General features: G+C 42.7%; 1 protein-coding gene across 2 annotated transcripts in view; it reads left to right on the top strand.

Annotated features, from left to right (window-relative positions):
- Positions 1 to 23,329, top strand: part of RHBDL1 (rhomboid like 1) — a 271,361-nt gene that overhangs the window by 59,210 nt on the left and 188,822 nt on the right. The window contains exon 2 of one of the 2 annotated variants that reach the window (XM_069210645.1): positions 10,805 to 10,963. In XM_069210645.1, coding sequence (XP_069066746.1) covers positions 10,805 to 10,963 — 159 coding nt within the window. Of the gene's footprint in view, positions 1 to 10,804; positions 10,973 to 23,329 lie in introns of both variants that reach the window. The other variant, XM_069210644.1, reaches the window with a different exon arrangement.

Raw genomic sequence — 23,329 nt, 5'->3', positions numbered from 1 at the left:
ACACTCTAACCCTCATAAGATGAACGACTGGCAAAGTGTACATAAGGGTCTACTAGATGATTGTTGTAGACTAGAAAAATATACACACAAAGCATACTGTCAGAGGCTACATGCAAAGGGTGATAAGACAGGAGCCATATTGGCACGCTTAATCCATCAGAAAGAACTCCAGGACCCAAAATGAATATTGCATGATGGGAATGGTGTCCTGGTTAAAACTGGTTAATGAGAAATTCCATACCCAACTCAGTTAGGCCTATGCCAGTGGCCCTAGAAAAAAGACAAGCATCGAACAGACTTTTTAGGGGAAATAACTCTCCTGCGGCTGGGAGTAGAAAAAGCGTGAAGCTATGGAGGCCCCTCTTACAAGAAAAAAACTTCTAGCAACCACTTGCTGGCAAAAACCAGCCATAACCCCCGCAGGATATGGCCTCCCAACAGACTTCTATCATAAATTTGCTGACATCATTGCAGATGAATTACTGGAGGGGTATCAGAAGGCACTGCTGTGTGGGGGCCTCCCTGCATCTATATGGGAGGCACTGATAGCACTGGTTCTTAAACCATACAAAGACCCAGTTGAGGCCTCCTCATTTAGACTTCTCTCGCTCTTTAATGTCGACGTTAAAATACTGAGCGGACTGCTGACTGAGCGCCTTCTACTTTGTCTTACGCCACTCATGCATGATGGGATGCCTGCAGAGATGGGGAACTAGCCTATAACGAGAGGACACACAAATGAAATGGGTCTTAATTGGACTGCTGCCTTAGTAGTTTGTGCTCTCTGACAGGTCAGACACTGAGAAGAGGAGACAAACATTATGAATAACAAACTTACGTGATGTACTAGAGGTTCTCCTTGTACAGAGCAGCTGTTGCTAAACAGACTATGTGTAACTCCAAAACCCACCCTCTGATTGATCTGTATGTAGCTAAGGAGGGGTGGGGGAAGTCGGAGAATTTTTTGAGTAAGTCACATGTGTAGGAGGCTGGCCTGGTATGTAGTGGGTACCTTGGATACTTACACCTTACACCAGGTCCAGTTATCCCTTATTAGTGAAATGTAGTAGTGTTCTAGCAGCATAGGCTGATAGAGGTAGCTATAGCAGAGCAGCTTAGGCTGAACTAGGAGACATGCAAAGCTCCTACAATACCACTTATAGTTACACAAGGCCAAAATGATCTTAGAGGCAACACTCCTTCTGAAGGTAAGTATTATACACAATATATACACTAGACACCAAAATAAGGTAAGTAATTAGACATAGGATAGTGCAAACAATAGGAAATGCTATAGAATGCAATGTGAGAAAATAGGTCTAGGACCAACACAAATCATATACTAAGAAAGTGGAAAGCGAATCACGATTCCCCCCCTAGACAGGTGTAGTGTCTGCAGAATCACTGGGAGAGTAAGAATACAGCAAAGGTAAGTAAATTACCCCACCCCAGAGCCCAGAAAAGCAGGAGTAAAGTACTGCAAGTTTCCTTAGGACACACCACAAGTCATGATTAGAGTTATTGCAAGAACCAAGCAAGACTGCAAACAACAAATGGTGGATTCCTGGACCTGAAGACCTGCAAAGGAAGGAGACCAAGTCCAGAAGTTGAAAGAAGTCCCAGGAAGGACAGGAGCCCCTGCTAACCCAGAAGAGGGTGCAAAAGAAGAGTCCCCGGTTGGATGAAGACTGCAGAAATGCACACAAGGAAGATGTCAGCAGGTTCCTGCATGATGCACTGGATGTCCCACGGAGAGAAGTTGGATGCAGGTGAGTTTTGGTGCTGGATTCCTCCAACAAGCCTTGGTTCCAGAAAAGTCACGTTTTGCATCAAGTTGCCGCTATCTGGACCCAGGAGGGACCTGGGGGCCTCAAATCTGTGTGAGGAGGAAGAGGGGGCTCTCAACACTTTAGAGAGCCCTCAGAACACCAGATAGCACCCACGGGAGTCCCATGATATGGGGACAAAGGAGGTGCAAAATGCAGTTGGTGCAGCACCACAAAGGAAGGTCCCACGCTGCCGGAGATCAACTCAGCAAGTTGAGTGTCGCAGGATAGAGTGCTGGGGACCTGGGCCACGCTGTGCTTGAAGGAATTTTGCAAATAGTGCACAGAGGCCTCACAAGGTGAAGAAGACACAGTGCACAGGGGTACTGTCGTTCTCGGGGAAGGCAAGGTCTTACCTCCTCCAAATTGGGACAGCAGGACCTCAGGACAGTCTGTGTTGATGAGGTCCACCTTCTGTGTTCCAAGGAGCATGCTCATTGCCAGGAGAGGAGTCCAAGAGAACCGGTCATCGACTTAGAAGGTGCCTGCTTGAGCAGGGGAGTGACTCCGTCACTCCACAGGAGATTTCTTCGGTCCTTCTGGTGCAGGGTGAAGACAGGGAGTCCTCAGAGCATGCACACCACGGAAACTGTTGCAGTTACTGGCTACAGCTGAAGTTGCAGAGGAAAAGTAGCGCTTCTGGATACTTTGTTGCTGTTGCAGCGGTTCCTGGAGCAGTTTGCGGTTGATCCGAGGTTAGAGGATGAAGTAGTAGTAGCAGAGGATTCCTGCTGGAAACTTGCAAGTAGAACCTGAAAAGAACCCACAGGAGAGGCCCTAAAGAGCCCTGAAAGGGGGCTTGGCTATCTTATTAGATGTGGACCTATCAGGAGATGTCTCTAACGTCACCTGCTGGCACTGGCCTCTCAGAGGCCTCCAGAGTGTCCCCACACCTTGGAAAACAAGATGGCTGAAGTCTGGAACACACCACTGGGGTTGTGATGGGCATGGGAGTGGTCACTCCCCTTTCCTTTGTCCAGTTGCACGCCAGAGCAGGGACAAGGGGTCCCTGAACTGGTATAGACTGGCTTATGCAAGGAGGGCACCATCAGTGCCCTTCAAAGCAGTTCCAGAGGCTGGTGGAGGGTACCCCTCCCCAGCCTGTAACACCTATTTCCAAAAGGAGAGGCTGTAACACCCTGCTCCCAAAGGAAATGTTGTGTTCTGCCTTCCTGGGACTGAGATGCTCAGACCCCAGGAGGGCAGAGCCCTGTCTGTGAGGTGGCAGCAGCTGTAGCTGTACCTGCATTGCAAGCCTCAGAGAGCTGGTTTGGCAGTACTAGAGGTCCATGGTGGAGCCCCCAGGATGCATGGAATTGGCTCCCCGATACCAGATTTGGAATTGGGGGACAATTCCATGATCTTAAACACCTTCCAAGGCCATATTTGGGGTTACCATTGTGAAGCTACATATAGGTATTGACCTATATGTAGTGCACATGTGTAATGGCGTCCCGCACTTACAAGGTTCCGGGAATTGGCCCTGAACAATGTGGGGGCAGCTTTGCTAGTGCAAGGGTGCCCTCACACTTAGTAACTTTGCACCTAGCCTTCATTAAATGAAGGTTAGACATATAGGTGACTTATAAGTTACTTAAGTGAAGTGAAAATGGCTGTGAAATAATGTGTGCACTATTTCAAGCAGGCTGCAGTGGCAGTCTTGTGAAAGGGTTTGTCTGAGCTCGTTATGGGTGGCAAAAGAAATGCTGCAGCCCATAAGGATCTCCTGGAACCCCAATGCCCTGGGTACCTAGGTACCATGTACTAGGGACTTATAAGGGGGGTCCAGTGTGCCAATTGAAATTGGTAAATGAAGTCACTAGCCTATAGTGACAATTTTAAAAGAAGAAAGATCTTTTAGGATCACTCCACGCACCCCTATCCTCAGCAAATAAAGTGCCTGAGTTAGAGTTCAGCAGATGGGTTACTCTGTTAGAAACGTGACAGATATCCCGTCTGCCGTATTACAAATGCATTATATCCACTGGCACTTGTAATACCGCAGACAGGATATCTGTCACGTTTGTCACAGAGTAACCCGTCTACCAAACTGTAAATAAGGCCCAAAGTGTTAGTGGCGAGAATATATATATGGATTGTGGAAAACCTACCTGTAATTTAGTCATCAATGCTTCCGCCCATCAACGACCTGTTATGCCTGTTTTTATGGGAACACCAACAGTGAACAGCAGTGCAACAGTCAAATAAATAAAAATACACATTTTATGAATGCATCAACCATGCATTCATAAAAAATTACAAACATTACATAGCATTTCAACATAAACAAAACTAATACTTTCGTAATGAGATTTGCACCTATTGAAACAAACGACATGTAAGACCATAACAGTGTCCTAAAGTCCTACCAACCTATATACAGATGTACCTATGTTCTGACTTTTCCTCTGCTATACTCATTAACTCCTCAATTACAAAAATAACTATGAACTAGTGCATAAAAATACGGTCAGTTCATCTAACGTGAGACTGTGTGCCTCTAGAGTCGATGTAAAGGAAAATAAATAATTGTTAAACAGTTCAGTTTGTTTGGGGATAATCCGTTTCACCTTTGTGAGTCAAAAATGCTTTTCACCACTTCCTTTCAGAATACTTATATACCTTGGTTTTGTTTCCAAACAAGATTAATCACTTCCGGCCAATTTGGTCAGTTTGTGTTTAAGACGATCATGCTTTCTGTTTTGCTTTCCTTATCATATGACGGAGCTGACAAAACTTCTCTGGAATGCACTTCTCAGTTTAAAGAAGACATTTATTATTATTACTTCACCACGAGGTTCCTGAGAGACGAGATTAGTAGGTTGGTAGCACACATTTAAAAGTAGTCGCAGCAATGAAAGCAAAATATAACAACGTACTTCTCAATTGCAACGTACACAGCAAATACATGTGATTATGTTATAGCATAACTGCAAAGCAAACAATAAAAGTAAAAATGTCATCACTGTAGGGCCTATCACTCTGCTTCATCTTTTTTATGCCTGCAAGTTGATTGACTTCTGTTCAACTGCAAGAAAGAGATTTCCCACCCAAACGGGAGGTCAGGCAGCTGACGTCCGCTCCTGACTGAAGTCCTGGAAAATTCCCCTTGCTGCTGCCCAGGGACACCGTTAAAAAGCCTGCTAACAGGCCCCTTAGTCTAAACATGCTGGCTCAGTGGGGAAACCGAACAAGAGTTTGGAGAGTGGCCAAGTTTCTAAACTTCACTCGTTCCCAGGCTGGATTGAGAGGTAAACACAAAATATACGCTCTCTTATCACGTTAAACACAGCTTGGTCTATCACGTGGAAAAACACAGCTCATCTGCAATGTCTCAACTGCAATGTCGAACTCCACGTTAAAGCCAATAGGCAGCTAAACTGAATACAGAATATAATGTTTAATGCCATGTTAAAGCCAATAGGCAGCTAAACTGAATACAACATGTAATGTACTACTGGTGAACATTGAACAACTAATATGAGCAGTGGTGAACCACAAAGTCATTGGTCAAACACAATTAATGGCATAACATCTCCACCCTATGACCAACGACTTTTGTTTGCATTCCTCTTATTTCAAACAAAAAAAAAAAAATTAAAAAAACATAAGCAAACCAGATTTGAATGATAAAAGCAATCACTGTAAAGCAATGGAAGTGGATTAACATATTGATCTCATAACCTTTCACATCAGATACACCTACAATGAAAAGACAGAAAGCTTATATATTCCAATTGGGTTAATAACTGATTGAATAGTGTCTCTAAAACAGCAAGTTGATGTAGCATGAGTTCTACTCATGTAAAGGTACACGGTCCACCTGAAAGGTTTGCTGGAATGTAAGTGAAAGTCAGAGTTCCACACGAAAAAACAGACAGTTAACTGGCAATGTTGCTTAGTTCCAGTGGAAGAATGTGATCAAACAAGTTGACAAACTTTATATTGATCCCATGCAGAACTTGAACTGAAGGCGCCAGTTGCGCAAAATGGATCCATGGGGTTTGTACTTTAATCAATCAGGTTCAGGTTGGGGGTGTGGTCCCTCCCCCAACCCCACACGCAACACCCAAAGGGAGACCACACAGCACACTCATGGTCAGTGGTGAGTCGTGGTAGGATCTGCAAAAGAAAAAAGTATGACTTTTCTTGCAAATAACATTTGTCATCTGGAATATGTTCCCATTTTTCCTGTCCTGGTTTCATGATCAACAGAACATAGTTGGGACCGTTTGCTATAATTTCTGCAGGTTCTGGAGGGTCACCTGGGGATTCAACCCACCCTTTAGCACTGAGCTTTTTATCTACTGCACCACAGCTTCCCTTTCCTTGCACTGATAGAAGGGCTAGAGCAGACTCCTTCCTTACCAAACCTCCATTCACTGCACTTATGACAAGTTGGGCAATTCTGTCTCCAATCTGAATGAATGAATCAGATTCTCTTCTAGTTATCAGCATCATTTTGATTTCTCCTTGGTAATCTGCAGCAATCACTCCCCCTAAAACCTGATCAATTTGCCTTATCTGTCCTGGTAACTTTCCTCTCCCCAACTGATCTTTGACTGTTTGTGGGACAGATTGCTGTTGTGTGTGCTGATAAATAGGACATTGCAAAATTACAGTTTTGATCAAATCTAGGGGAATGTGCATCTCTCTAATCTCTGCCCACCTGTAAGTGGCTTTTTCTCCCAGATGTCCACATTTCTGGTGCATCCACTTAGCCATCCCCACCAACTCAGAATTCTCTCTCAGAATTTCTCTCTGAAATTTTGTCTTTAACATCTGCAAGGGAATTGAACCAGTTATGTACAAGCCATGTGGAAAACCAAACGGCTAATCCATTGGCAGTGAACCAAGAATCAGTGTAAAAATGACACATCTCAAGCAGCTCTTGCGTTAAAGTTTGACACACATTGTACAACTCTGCATATTGGTTATTTTTTCCTTCTCTTGTGGTAGACAACAACTTTTCAGTAACTGGATTGTATAACACTGATGTCCATTGTCTTTTAGTACTCATGCATTTCAATGAATCATTAGTCAAACAAACACGCTTTTTATCCTCAGGGGACAAGAATTCAAATGGTGCACTCAATTTCACTGGTAACTATTTCGCCTGTGGCACCTTCTGCACTCTCTCCTCATCCTGTAAAGGGACTTGTGACACCTGTTCATATAGGGCTGCAGTGACTTGAGCCCTGTTTTGTATGTACCAGATCCAGTGTATGATACTAGCCTCCTGTGCCTGTCCTAAACTGTGAGATTTAGGGGAACTCATCACCCACTGCATGATTGATGTTTCAGAAATCAGAATTACATTATCATTTAATGTCATTTGCTCAGTATTCACTAGAGCCCAATAACAAGTCAAAAGCTGTTTTTCAAAAGGAGTACACCGCTCAACAAAGTCAGATAGTTTTCTAATCCAAAGTTCCAGGGACACCCTTGTCCTCCCCTGTTCCTGATTTACATGTAAATCAGTGTTTCCCTCTTGCACTGCGAACAAATCTAAAGTCTGTTGAATTATTTCATTTGCCAAATCAAAAGCACACAGCTGCTTCTCACTCCCTTCAAACTCATGTTTTTTCCTAGTTACTTTGTACCAAAGTGTTAAGATTTTACTCAGATGAGGGCTATACTGTTTCCAAAAATCAAACAAGCTTGTGAAACTCTGTGTCTCTTGCTTAGTGCAAATAGTAAGAAGCTCTAAAATCATTTGTTTGACCTGTGACCACATCTGTCTATTTTCTGGATTCCATTGAATTCCCAGAAACTGCGCATTTTGCAACAGTACCTCTACCTTGCATGAATTAATTTTACACATCGTACTTTGCAAAAGCGGTCTGAATATAACATTCTCAACTTCGTGCTCAGCGTCATCTTTTAAGGAATGCACTTCAACTGGCAACAACCGTGGGCTGCTCTGCACACGGAGGTCTACACTGTGCTGAAGAAGCTCACTCTGGCCCCCACCTTTTTTAACCTCCTCATTACTGTAATGGGAAAAGCCAGATTCTCCTGCAACAGCTTTATAGATTTCAGTTTTATCATGCAACAATTTGTTCTGGCTAATTTGCTCACGTAAATTATTTTTCTCATGTTCTAACTGCCTACATCTCGCATGCATTTTTCTGTAAGCAAACAAAAGTATCCAAACCCTTCTGTCAAGAACAAAAGGGACATCATTTCTTTCAAAAGGCACATTTTCTATATATGAAAACACTTTTGCTTTATCCAGGCACTCATCCCAAGACTCACAAAGTCCAGATAAACAAGAAAACATGTTTCTCACAGCACCATAAGGCAGTTTAACTTCACATGCATTTTCAAACATGGTCTGCCGTGCTTCTTTAATTCTCTAAACAACAAAAACAATTACACTTTTAAATCGTGCACCTCCAATCTCCAATTCGACTCCCAGACTGACGACGTACGCCAAAATGTTTTGCTTTCCTTATCATATGACCGAGCTGAAAAAACTTCTCTGGAATGCACTTCTTAGTTTAAAGAAGACATTTAGTATTATTACTTCACCACGAGGTAACTGAGAGACGAGATTAGTAGGTTGGAAGCACACATTTAAAAGTAGTCGCATCAATGAAAGCAAAATATATCAAAGTACTTCTCAATTGCAATGTACACAGCAAATACATGTGATTATATTATAGCATAACTTCAAAGCAAAGAATAAAAGTCAAAATGTCATCACCGTATGGCCTATCACTCCGCTTCATCTTTCTTATGCCTGCAAGTTGATTGACTCCTGTTTAACTGCGAGAAAGAGATTTTCCACCCAAACGGGAGGTCAGGCAGCTGATGTCTGCTCCTGACTGAAGTCCTGGAAAATTCCCCTTGCTGCTGCTCAGGGACACCGTTAAAAAGCCTGCTAACAGGCCCCTTAGTCTAAACATGCTGGCTCAGTGGGGGAACCGAACAAGAGTTTGGAGAGTGGCCGTTCCCAGACTGGATTGAGAGGTAAACACAAAATATACGCTTTCTTATCACGTTAAACACAGCTTGGTCTATCATGTGGAAAAACACAGCCCATCTGCAATGTCGAACTCCACGTTAAAGCCAATAGGAAGCTAAACTGAATACAAAATGTAATGTCTAATGCCATGTTAAAGCCAATAGGCAGCTAAACTGAATACAACATGTAATGTACTACCGGTGAACATTGAACAACTAATATGAGCAGTGGTGAAAAACAAAGTCATTGGTCAAACACAATTAATGGCATAACACTTACCCACTGACAGTTTGAAAACTAAATTACATTTCAGTGAGGCCCAGAATTTCCACATCGGGGTCACGTAACGAGTAAGTTAACAGTAATCAGAAATTGTATTAGCTTCCAGCTACTCCCCGAATAATCTAAAAGCTGCCTTCATGGGCATCTTTAAAGCTGTATGTGTTAGTCGCAGGAGAACTGTCTGACCTGTCCACTTTTTCGGTGTAGTTTAGGATGCGCTGGTACTGATTGTGTCTAGCATTATTGAATAATTCCATTGCTTTTTGTAGGAAGAGAAATCAAAAGAAGGTGGCAACAACCAATGTTACCTTTAGAGCGTCAAGGGTTATTCCTATACATAACCAATGCAAATGCTCACAAAGCAATGCTCTGACAACAAATTAGAGAGAGTTGGGGTGTAGTAAGAGTGATGCAGGGGGACACAAGTGCACTGGTAACAGATAAGACATGGAAGTGTTTATTAAGAAGGATAATACATTCTGGCATTAAACAAGTTATTACAGTAGCAGTCCTTAACAGGACGTACACACCTCCTCTGGCCATATTTCGGGTACATATAACAGAAGTAACCATCAAGAACATTCCACCTCTGTCACAGTTGTTGTGTAGGTGCAGGGGTTACAAAGAAAGCCACACATGTTTTATCTGTACTTGAGGTTTAGCCTCAAGTGTGGTTGCATGAAATTCAGTAGGAATGCTGAACAGTGGCGGCCGGCAGCTTTAGGAGGGAGGGGTCGGGCAGGAATCACACACACACACACACACACACACACACGCACACACTCATTCTTTCACACACAGACACGCACGCATGCACATCCATTAACAACACTCATAACACTCAAACATGCACGCACGCACGCACCAAACAACACTTATACCATTCAAACATGCACGCACCAAACATTCATTTTAAAACATCACACACACACCCATTCTTTCACACACGCACGCATGCACATCCATTAACACTCATAACATTCAAACATGCACGCATGCACCAAACATTCATTTTAAAACATCACACACACACACACACCCACACACTTACCTTCAGCCTCGAGGTCCCAGGAGGGCTGGGACTGCTGCCTTCCCTCGCGAAGGCAGCAGTCCCAGCCTCGTCACAGAGTGGGATGGGGTCAGTGAGACTGCTGACCCCACCCCACTCTGTGACGAAGTGTCACTGATTGTCACTCGCCCTGGGCGCTTCAGGGCTTAAACCTGAAGCGCCCAGGGCGAGTGTCAATGGGTTACGCTTTTCTCGTCACCCAGGGGAGGGCCCCGAGGCACCTTTGCTGAGCCGAGGAGGTCAAGCCCATAGGAGCTGTGACCTCCTCAGCCCAGCAAAGTTCAGCTCAAGCAGCCAGGAGTCTGCACAAATCGCGCAGGTCTCACTCCTGGCTGTCTGAGCTGAAAATGAAGAGTGTCTGTCAGGCTGACCTTTGTTCAGCCTGACAGACACTCTTCAGGAGGGGCAAAAGGTGAGGGGGCTTGGCCCCTCCGCCCTAAAGGACTGACTGCGCCTGATGCTGAAGCACTGACAACAGTTAAGTACAAAGATCAGGAGACTGTGGCGCGATATTAAATCTCTTATAAGCTGGGGTGCAGCAGCAGGGGGTGGTTGGTTCGGGGCAAGATTTCTGAATTAAGTTAGTTTCTCTTTCCACAGAACTTGATTCCTACCCAGAAGTGTTAATCTTTTTTCCTTCTTTTGCCTTCCCTGCAGCTTGACCCCGACAATACCGGCTTCATCGGAGCAGACACCTTTGCCAGCCTAGTCCACAACCATGAGTTGCCCCTGGACCCTGCCAAGCTGGAGATGCTCTTTGCACTGGCACAGAACAATGATGATGGGCAGATTTGCTACCAGGAACTGGTTGACCTGGTCAGTAACGTGAGTAGTTCTGCCTGTGCTAACACCTTAAGCCAACCTAGCCTTGCATCATTATGTTATATTATGACAAAGCAGTCTAATACAATCCCACCACTGTTGTAGTGGTTGTCTCCAGTAAACACTAATGATGGTGCCATCAGCAACCACTTAAGTGTGCCCACAAGTGCAACAAAAATGCAATTTGAAATATAAATAAAAGAAGATGTTTCATTTGAGAATCTGAGTAAAATGAGCATTGTATCTTTCAAATGAGGGTCATGTGATGAGTTTGTTAGTGGGTATTTAAGGGTTAAGGGTCAGATTCTAGACCGATCTGGCCTTACTCACAACTGCAGTGTACCAGGAAGGAGCCCTAGGACATCTAGACGGGCTTCCAGGCAAACTCTGAATAGCCCACATAATGTTTGTCTTCTTGGGGCTCTGTTGAACCTCATTAAGGGGCAGAGGACACTAGACAATTCTGATCAAAAACATCAGGAGGTGTTCTTGGTTTAAGTAACATATTAAAATTTACTTGCGAAGAAAGGCTTCAAGGACATTAAACTAAAGGAAGAGGAGGCATGACTAAATCCCACCCACTAGGATTGGGATAAAGGTATGTTTCGGAGTAATATGAGCCAGAGTATCCATACATTTGAGGATACTCTGGAAAACTTGGCCATTCAGACTTTCTTCCTAATGAATTGTCCAAAAATCTTTGGGCTGTGAACCTTGAATATTAAAAGCAAACTCCTCTTCCTGATTGAACTCTTTATCCCCACCCCATTTGACTTTATTATTTTAGACCGGACAATTGAGATTTTCCTAGCCTTGGTGTCAGAAAGGCTAGATTTTATTAAAGACACGGAGGCGAGTATTATGCCTTCTTTTCTTACTTTATTCATACAGCAGCCAAGAACTACAAATCCCAGAAAACCCTTGGAAAGAACTACAAAAACAACATCACAATGGAGGTAACCAATCCCACGTCGACTGTAAGTACAACTATCTTAACTGCGAGCAACAATCCCTCTTTTCTTGCGAGAGTCAGTCAAAGTCAATAGAGAGCCAAATCATCACCAAATATAGAGTCAATAGAGCCAACAGGAAATCCAAGAAGGAGTCCATGAGGAAAGAAACGAATCGAACCGGTAACCATGAAGAACGAAGAGGTGAACTGGAACCCAGCAAATCCGCATGACAATCAGCCGGATGTAGCAGAGCTGGTTGAAGGAAACGCAACTGTGAATAAAACATAAGGGAGGGTTAAAATCCAAAGCGGCGGGATAATACTCGCCTCTGTGTCTTTGATAAAATCTAGCCTTTCTGACACCAAGGCTAGGACAATCTCAATTTTATTACAAGACCGGAGGCTCATATTATACTAGTTTAAAGCAAAGAAATAACATTGTCCAATGGATGATCAACAGGTTTACAATAAAAAGTTCTAAAAGTGCTGACGTTTGACCAATTTGCAGATCTGAGAATGTCTTGCAATTCAGCCCCTGCCCAAAAGGCGCGAGAGGCAACAGCCCCTCTCACGGAATGGGCACCAAAAGAAAGGGAAGAAATGCCCGCAAGGGACATTAGCCATTTAAGCCAACAGGCCAGAGTGGGCGCAGAAACCAGCTTATGTGGTTTTTGAAAGGAAATCAGCAACTGGGAAGAAGAAACGTTTCTAAAATCTGCAGTTCGAGAAACGTAAGACTTCAAACAATTGCCAACACACAGCTTGGGTTGAGAGGGAAAAAAGGGATAAAACACAGATGATAAATTAGTCTTGGTACGTCTAATAACCTGGAAATAAACTCCTAGAGTGGAAAAACGGTAAGAGAAAACATCTAAAGCTTTCACATCAGAGACACATTTAATAGAAACCAAACATAAAAGCATTGTTAATTTATCAGACAACTGTTTAAGCGATAACTGATCATTATCCGGCCATGAAATAAAAAGACGAAGCACGGTATTAACATCCCACATAACATTGTATTTAGGAACAGGAGGTTTAACAAAACGTACTCCCTTTAACAAACGGCAGACTAAAGGATGTTCCCCAATAGGCCTTCCGTCCACTCTGACATGTTCTGAAGAGATTGCCGATCGGTAAGTATTAAAAGTCCGATAAGCTTTACCCTGAGATGCTAAAGAGGCTAGGAAATTGACCACTAAGGATACATGCGCTGAAACGGGATCTGAATTCCTGTCCAGACACCAGCTACACCAGGCCATCCAGGCCGACTTATAAACCCTTGCTGTGCCTGGGGCCCATGATTTCTGGATAAAGCGGATAGCTTTTTCCGAAATTCCTGGGGTTCTCCAGGAAGCCCCGAAATCCTCCAGGCCACTAGATGAAGGGCGTTGTCTATTGTTAATGGATGAGGAAGGCCTTGAGGGTTCAAGAGCAAACCCCGAAAGGGAGGAATCAACACTGGAAAATCCGCAGCTAGTTCCAAAATAATTGGATACCAAGGCTGGGACTGCCAAAGCGGAGTGATCAATACGAGGGATGAACTCTGTCTGCGAACTTGTGCTAGGACCCGAGCAATAAGAAGAAATGGAGGAAAGGCGTAAAGGAGAGAAGGGGGCCACGACTGAAGGAAGGCGTCCGTGGCCAGAGCCAAGGGGTCCGGTCTCCAACTGAAAAAGGAAGGGAGTTGTGAGTTGAGGCGGGAAGCAAAGAGGTCTATTGACATAGTGCCAAAGATGGAAGAAAGGCGATTGAACACAGAAGGATGCAAGCGCCAGTCGCTTGAATCGTAGATATGTCTGGAAAACCAATCGGCCACAACATTGAGCTGACCTGGCAGATATTCTGCCCTGACAGAAATGTTCTTCTGCGGACAGAATTCCCATAGGCTTTTGGCCAGGAAGTCTAAGGGTCTGGATTTGGTACCTCCCAAATGATTTATGTACCTGCCCGTGACAGGTTGTCCATCCGAAGAAGCACTGTGCACCTTACTCTGTCTTTTGTAAAGGACTGGATGGCAAAGGAACCTGCAAGCATCTCTAAACAATTGATGTGCAGTGTTGACTCCTGAACGGACCATAAACCCCCAGTCGAGAATTGACCACATCTTGCGCCCCACCCTGTCAGACTTGCATCTGACTCTAAGACAAGATCTGGGGCGGCAGAGAAAATTGTTCTTCCATTCCAGGCATCTAAATGACTGAGCCACCAAAGGAGTTCTTCCCTGGATTCTTCGTCTAGAACAACGGAATCTGAATAAGCCAGGCCCTGACAGAGATGACAAATTTTTTGTCTTTGAAGGGCTCTGTAGTGAAGAGGCCCTGGGAAGATGGCCTGGATGGAGGAGGAGAGGAGGCCCACCAGACGAGCCAAAGACCTGAGGGAGGTACTGGAAATGGATAAGGTGTGTCAAATCTCTTTCTTTATCAAATCTACCTTCAATTGAGGGAGTTGAAGGACCGAATTGACTGTATTCACCAGAAAACCGAGGAACTCCAACTGTTGAGAAGGGTTCAGGACTGATTTGATTGGATTGATAAGGAAACCCAGACTTAACAACAGATTCTGGCAAAGGTCCAGATGGACCAAAAGACGAGATCTGTCCTGGGCCATAATGAGGAAATCGTTGAGATAGACTATGAGCCTGACTCCCTGAGCCCTGAGAAAGGTACAACCGGTTTGAGAATCTTGGTAAAACACCAAGGGGCTGAAGACAAGACGAAGGGCAGCGTCCTGAATTGGAAGAAAGAATCTTCCCACTGAAACTGAAGGAACTTCTTGAAAGCTGGATGCATGAGAACCGCAAGATAGGCGTCCTGGAGATCTAGATGGACTAGCCAGTCGCCCTGGAGGAGAATGTCCCTGAGATGGAGGATCGTCTCCATCTTGAAGTGATGATACACCACGAAGTCGTTGAACAATCTTAAATTTATGACTGGTCAATACTTGTTGTTCTTCTTGTGAACAAGAAATATAGTGCTTAGGAACCCTGAAGGATCGAAGGAGACCCTTTCTACAGCTTGCTTCACAAGTAGGGACTGAATCTCGCCCTGTACCATCAGAAACTGATCGTCTGAAAAATGAAGGGGAGGAGGAAGGTGGGTCTGAAAGGGACGTTGATAAAATCCTATGCAATAACCCTGCACTGTCTGCAATACCCAGGGATCTGACATGAGAGACAACCAAATGTCTAGACAAGACGCTAACCTGCCTCCAACTGGAGGAAGGCCAGAACTGGAAGTTCTTACCTGTGAGATCATTCTTGGACGTGAAGCCCCTGCCGCGACCTCCACGGAAACACAGGGGATAGAACTGGGATCTATATCCTTGATAATCTTGCTGGGAGTCTTGGTTAAAAGATCCTCAGTTGAGGAACTGGCCTCGAGATGAGTAACGGCCGACAAAGCGACTCCTTCCTCTGCCGGCCCTGCCAAAAACCCGCTGGGAAAATATTTTCTTCATAGAAGACTGGGCTTTGTCGATGCTGGCAAATGTAGAGACATATCTGCTCATCTCTTTAATGAAAGAATCACCAAAGAGAAGACCTTAGGCTTTAAGTCCTTCTTCCTTGGTGGATAAGGCACTCAACTTGGGGTCAATCTTGAGCAAAAGGCTCTTGTGTCGCTCCTGCGATATATAGGCGTTGGCGTTGCCAAGCATACAAATTGCCCTTTGAGTCCAGTTGGACAACGTTTCAGGGTCCACCTGACCGCCCTCCGCCTTAGCCTCCTCAGCAAGGTCCAAAATCCTTGTTAAAGGACCAACCAGATCAAGCAATCTGTCCTGGCAGTTAGACCAGGCCCTATCGACCCCCTTCTTTGGATCTTTTCCAAACTTAGTAAAAAATAGCAACATGTTTGGGTCAATAGAGGGGGTATCAGCCACCTTAGATGGGAGGGAGGGTCTGGGACATTCAGATTTAAGTTTATTTCTGCATGACTTATCCAAGGCATGCCTTAAATAAAAAGAAACGTAATCTGAGACATGGTCGGAGGGGAACCACCCAGAGGAATTAGGATGGTGGATCGAAGTAGGGTCGAACATGGGTTCCCCAAACTGGTCCACCAAGTTCTCAGACAGTGCGAGGGATGAAACATCCGAGGGAGAAATTTCACGCCTTTTCTCCAAAGGCCCAAGCTTGACAGAAATGTCAAAGAAGTCATCATCATCACTGTCCGTATCTCTGAGGTGAGTAACCGAAATGGGAGAAGAAGGGAGCCCCGAAATATTCGCCTCTCGGGTTGGAGGCCCAGTTTGCACAGAAACGCCTTTATGAGGCACCCGGGAGGGAGCCGCACGTTTCGTTACCTTTTTTGAAGGGACATCACCAGAGGGCTGAAGCATTTTGGATAATGAGGCTTCCAAATTTTTGGAAATATCCAACATGGAAACGGAAACGGCATGTTGCACCGAATCCTTAATAAAATACTTCAAATTGTCTTTTAAAGACTGAGGGGGTTATTCCAACTTTGGAGGAGGTGGTAATCCATCCCAAATGTGACGGATTTACCACCAGCCGTATTACGAGTTCCATAGGATATAATGGACTCGTAATACGGCTGGTGGTATATCCGTCACTTTACCGTCACTTTTGGGACGGATTACCACTTCCTCCAAAGTTGGAATAACCCCCTGAGTCTGTTCATTCCCAGACATGATGATAATAACAATAGAAAGTAATTTTTTTTTATTTTTTTTTTAAAGAAAAAGTTATAATTAATATAAAATTAAGGGTAATAAAAATTATTATATCACCACAAAAATGAATGAGCCAAAAAAAAACAGGAAAAACTGAGAAACTCTGTTTAAAGAAGCTGCTTGTATGGAGAGGAAAACCAGACAAGCAGGGGTTAACCTGACTGGGGCTGGAGGGCGTGTGGCCGGGTGGCGCCACTGGAAGCCTGCTGGAGACAGACGCAGCTCTAACAAGAAAGGGAATTCCAGAGGACCAGAAAGGAAGCAGCTCCACAAACGAGGGCAAAGCTGAAGGCTTCCCTCAGAGGAGCAATGAAGAGCCGCTAGAACCTAATGGCTAAAAATAGAATGCCTCGGGGGAAAACGGCCCGAGAACAGAGCCCGCAGTAAGGAAGAGACGCGCGAGGCATACCAAAGCCTAAAGGCAAGTTAAACAATTAAAATACATAATACTACATACTAGGCCTTAAAACATTGTGAATTATACATAACGTAAAATAAGCGAGCAGAGTACTTATCTTGACTGCGAGCAGCAAGAAAAGAGGGCTTGTTGCTCGCAGTTAAGATAGTTGTACTTACACTCGACGTGGGATTGGTTACCTCCATTGTGATGTCGTTTTTGTAGTTCTTTCCCAGGGTTTTCTGGGATTTGTAGTTCTTGGCTGCTGTATGAATAAAGTAAGAAAAGAAGGCATAATACTCGCCTCCGGTCTTGTAATAAAATCTCCTACCACCTTTTGTGCTATGAAATGACCGAAAGGTTGCACACAGCACACGACTAAACTGTTAAATAAATAAACACATAAAACTTTTAACAGTCAGATATCCATGTTACTCATTAGTATACAACCATTTTACTACTCTCTCTCTCTCTCTCTCTCATAAAGTACATAGATGTGGAGTTAATTATCTTCACAATATTTTAGTAGTCGATATTCTGGCTACAGTATGTTTGTGCTTGGTATTCTGACATAAAACCACTGCGCAATGATCTGTGCCAGGGTGCATGCATACATTTGTGACCAAGAGGCAATACAGGGATGATAGTCGCAGGTGTGTGAACTATTTGGCTGTTGCGATCCTAATTTTGTGATTGCTTTTCGAGGGAAAGGATTTGACTCTGGAGAGAGCAGTGCCTGCTATTTCTGCCCCCTTTTCAGGGTTTATCAAGCAAGATTGTGTGACCCCCGATGTCATGTGTTGGGACAGACTAAGGAGCATTAGTAGTTCTTTTATACCTTCTTACATGGAACAGAGAAGCTGCTCCTATATTTTAATTATGGCTGTTTTAGTGCATCTCAATGGTCTACGCTCGGGACTGGTGGTCGCGGAGGAAATGGTTTAGTCCATACTTTCTTGTCTCATCACCTCCTGTCTCAGGATTTGGCTGAAGAAAGTGTGGTGAGCTAAGAGCCTCTAATAAGACGCAGAATCTTGAATTTCATGCTTTGTTTTGGTGGCAACCAAAGTAGTGGTTTCATGGCAGAGATGTGATCAGACCTCTTTAGACCATGGAATAGGTGGGCAGCGTAGTTTGGGATGCTGCTAATTATCTAGAGTTTGGTTGACAGCCTGTTAAGGTTCCTGTTGCAGTATCTAAATGATGATCGTAAGGACTAAAGCACGCCATTCTGCCATCTGTAGGAAGGGGAAAGCCCTCTTCCATTGTCTCAAGTAGCGAATGGCTGGCTATGCAACTTGGTTCACTTGGCGCAGAGGACATGTCCACGTAGAAGGAGTGTGCAAGGTTGTGAACTAGAGACATAGAGACTGGGGGTAAGCTCAATGGGTGCAGGCATGTAAACAGAAGGCCGTTTGGATCTAAAAGGTCCTACAGCAGACATCTTTAGGCCAGTTACTACCATTCTAAAACAGATGACCAGCAATCATCCATCATGCGATATTCAAAGGGCAATAAGTCATTTTTGTACCAAAGACACAGAATAAATGCAGAGAAAATCCGCTTGCCTCAAACATCTAAGCTGCTGACAGTTTGGAGGGGGTTCTTAAAATCTGGGAAGCTAGACTGACAAACATATTTCCTCACTTGGATGTATTTCATCATATATATATATATATATATATATATATATATATATATATATATGCACACACGTATATAAATATATATTTAGGTTAAGCAACCTACCAAACTGTTACACATAATTATACAATAGTAATAATAAATATTGTATGTACTCATCAATGAAATAAATATGTATATCAGAAAAAATCATAAATACGGGGTTTAGAACAGATGGATTAGATTCGAAATGTTATATTTTTCACAATTTTTCAAAGTTAAACATTTGTTTTACAGTAGATCTTGTTGTTCTTTCCTTTCATCAGTAATTTGAATGCACTTTACTCGATATACAAACTTCTCATGGCCTAGAGTGTTTCATGAATTGATTATAAAGTTCATCCTTTTTCAGGTATCTAAACAGAATATGCCATATACATTCCAATTCATTCAGATCTTTCGGAGCAAACTGGCCCGGCACCTCCCGCCTACAAACTAGTACTAGGCCCAACCTGATTTTGAAGAATCTGATACAGTCTTCAAGTAGAGATAAGTAACATGGGGAGCTAGGGTCAGAAGATGTGATGTAATCCCTCACATGTTTTCCTTCTCATTCACTCTGCATAAGTCTTTTTTCTCCAGTTCACTGTAATTTTTCCACTCAGTTTAAAAGTATCTTTGGAAAGAGAGCTAGGTAATAAGCCTCACGTAAGCTAACCAGTTATCACAAAGACAGATAAATGTTGCCACTGTCTTTTTCCTATCTCCGAAATAACCTTCCTCATTACATACATCAGAATTTTGAGTAGAGTTTCGGTTTTGCTATAGTATGTAGTAAATAAGTTCAATGCTGCTTTGGCCTTGCTCAAGACTATACCCAGCTCTGCTTTTATCACTGCAATTGGTATTGTTATGTCCAAATTAAAAAGGGATTCCAGAGCCCAGATCATAGCTATTTTATATCACATTTTGCCACCCAGACTGTGCCCTACATGCAAGACCCAAAAGGACTTTAGCAGAATAGGGCATACATGGTGTAACAATTGTGGAGCCCTCACAGTAAGCAGTATATCATTAAAGACCATTCATAGTCTAAATAGAGGAAGACGTCTTGGCCTTAAGCAGTGGCTCAAGTTCAATTGATAGTCAAAAGACAATCCCAGGTAGTTCGATTAGCTGACACATTCAAACTGATCTTTCACGTAATATGTATACCTATACTTTTTCTGTCTCAATAACGTAATATTACTATTCCCTCTATTAATCTTAATAACATTTAAAACAGAATTTTGTCAATTTTCTCAAGGGCCTGTTGATGCCTGGCTGATACATGGTGCATTATGTGCAAACACAATTTCCAGTACTTACAGAATGGTTAAAACCCTTTGATACATCTGGCCCATGGTCCATTACAACTGTATCATCACCATACATGAATGCAGGTATTGGCTCGCTCCCAAATTTAGATGCAAAGGAATTTGCTACATTCAATATATCAGAGAAGTCAGTAATATAGAGATCAAACAGCAATGAATGTCCTCCATTGACATAAATCAAAGATTTTACTCTGTGCGTCATCCAACCGGCGTGATCAAGATGCATCTAACTCGGGTGCTTGTGTATGGAGCCTTTATGATGGAAAGAAGCAGTTTGGGTATTCTACATTTGGCCATTTTTTTCACAGAAGCCATTGGGTAACCTAGTATGAATCTGCTGTCACCAAAACAGAGCGTACCAGTGAACTATTGACAGCTGCAGATATTTAATTGATTTCTGTTTGGCATCCATGGATTAACTTACTAGAGTGAAGCAAAGCCCATTTTTATCAATAAATAGCATAGATTTTACCGATATGATCCATTTTGGATAATAGTTAGAATACACTAGACTGTGTCCATTGTTAAAGGTTAGTATATGGTCACTGCCTTCCAAGCATAAGGGATAATATTTATAGATGTATGCATTGTTTCATAGCAAGGTATTAATATGAAGCCCTACCAAAATCAGTGATGTCCGTAGAGGGCACCAATTCCACCAATTTCTCTGGCACTAATTTGTTAACTCATGCCTCGAGTATATGAGTAGGGCGTCTCCAAAATTAGACTTGTACAGACATCTTCAGTTTGTACAAGTCCTGTAAATATTCCTTTTATTCTTCCATATTAACTATTTATTCATTCCATTAGAGGCCTCATTAGCCTGCAGAATAATTCAATTTCCCTTTGTTGAATTAAATGCCAATTTTCTACATTGTATTTTTTTGCTTGTATATATTTTTTTAATTCCTGTTAATCTTGGTGAGAGTTTGACTTCTGTCCTCTGTCATTCTTAGCACCATCATTCTCATCCACTTATTGTATGATTTCCAGAGACATGTATGTAATTAGATTTTCCCAACAGTAACCTTTTGAGTATTTCAGTGTTTCAGAAGTTATCCTTTTTTACGAATGATTCACATAACTAACAGCAACTACTGCTACATTGTTCACTTGCTCATTCCTGTGGATACGATTATCTGGTTTGCTTATCATACGAGGGAAGCACAGTATTAAACCTATTTCATGTTAGGTGCTTGTGCTATTTCTGTAGATAGCAAAACAATCCACAAAAGTCTGTGTCCGCTATAAGTCATCGCCATGATTGCTAATGACACATCCTGAATAATCCATGCCACCTGTATTCCCTCATAAATAATTTCATGAACCTACTAGTCTGCATATCCAACATTAGAATTCCCAAATTTCTGGATACTAGATTGGCAAAAGTATTCAGATGTACATTTCACTGGTTTTTCACATTCTGTAATAATTCATTCAACATTCGATATACTATATAGTAAACAAAAGGTATCCAACATTTAAAAAAGAAAAAAGAAAATCATTTATCAATCTCAGGTTAACCAACAGTGCAGCCTTTACAACAATAGTCACTATACATAGTGAGCAGCCAAGACAACTATCCCTTACTTAGAACAACAAATACACAGGGCTTGATCATCGAGTGACAATACAGTTTAATATCCAAGGTACACAACCATCAATGCCTAGCCCTCTGCAGGCAAAGAAACTCTAAATGTGTCAGAGTCACCAGATCCTCGGGGTCTATGCACGTTCCCAACACGTCCACCACTGAACAGCTCCAAGACTCAGATAGATAAATCACAGACACTGAGAGAGTCCAAGAGGGGAATAGGGGATTAGGAAGGGAACAGCTGGGAAGGAGACCTGTAGTAAGAAAAAGGTTAGAACACACAATATGAAAATTATATCTCCTGAAATCAATACTAGACTATGATTCTAAGCCCAATCACTCTGAAAACATGAACAATCTAAGAGTTAAGTTTAAAATGACTAAGGGGGTTATTACAACTTTGGAGGAGGTGTTAATCCGTCCCAAAAGTGACGGTAAAGTGACGGATATACCACCAGCCATATTACGAGTTCCATAGGATATAATGGACTCGTAATACGGCTGGTGGTATATCCGTCACTTTACCGTCACTTTTGGGACGGATTAACACCTCCTCCAAAGTTGTAATAACCCCCCAAGTTTCAAGATGGCCGGATACCTGTAGGGGAATCAAGATGAATTAAATGAAAACTTTCTTATTCAAGTACATTCCTTTACATGAGAATCAGAAAAAAACATTCTAACTAAATTTTAAACCAGTCATATAAATCCTGTTTTGAGAATGTATACTAGGACCATAGAATATTGCATCTAGAAACTCTGGCCTTCTGTGTACTCTTAAAATGTTTCAACACAAATTGCGCATATTGCAGATATATATATATGTATAGTAAACACCATAAAAGGACTGTGCACCATGAATAACACAATATGGATTCAGGAAACAAATCACATAACTTGTGAACTTGAATATTACATAATAAATATCTTAGAATAATAGCATACAATAAACAACATGAATTAAACTAGAGGAGAGAATCGTGCGTCTTGCCAATTCGAGTGTTACCATGTAAAATACCAAGAAATGGTAGCACGCAATGAATATCAAAGTAAAATCATCATTAATCGAATTGCGCGTCTTGCCGATTCGTAAAACATTATGTAAATGTCAAGGAATAACAGCTCACAATAAATAACAAGATCAAAATACAATGAAACAAATTGCGCTTCTTTTGCCGATTCTTAAGCCACCATGTAAAATGTCAAGAAATGGTAGCGTGCAATGAACAACAAAGTTATATGCTCATGAAACGAGTTGTGCATCTTGCCAATTCGTGAAACATCATGTAAATGTCAAGAAATAGTAGCGTGCAATGGACAACAATGTTTAAACACCATAAAACAAATTGCGCGTCTTGCCGATTCTTAAGCCACCATGTAAATGTCAAGAAATGGTAGCGCGCACTGAATAACAAAGTCAAACCTTTATGAAATAAATCGCGCGTCTTGCCTATTTGTAAACTACCTTATAAATGTCAAGAAATGGTAGCGCGCAAGTAATCTGTTACTCATTTAAGAATTTAAACCAATTCTAAATAACGGTGTCGGGACAGTCCAACCCCCGTCTTACCGCTTGGAACAATGATCACCAATGAAGGATTAGGGCAGAAGACTGGAAGATCCAAATAGGCCGCCGGGACAGGAGCTCAGGAAGAAGCTGCTGCTCTGCACCGGGACCTCTGAATAGTGAGCACAGGGAGTTGGGCTGGCTCTCTGTTAT

This window comes from Pleurodeles waltl, chromosome 10 (genome assembly GCF_031143425.1).
Source record: "Pleurodeles waltl isolate 20211129_DDA chromosome 10, aPleWal1.hap1.20221129, whole genome shotgun sequence".
In the NCBI taxonomy this organism is placed as follows: domain Eukaryota; kingdom Metazoa; phylum Chordata; class Amphibia; order Caudata; family Salamandridae; genus Pleurodeles; species Pleurodeles waltl.
Note: the sequence above shows the minus strand (reverse complement) of the source record. Positions and strands in the feature narration are given on the sequence as shown.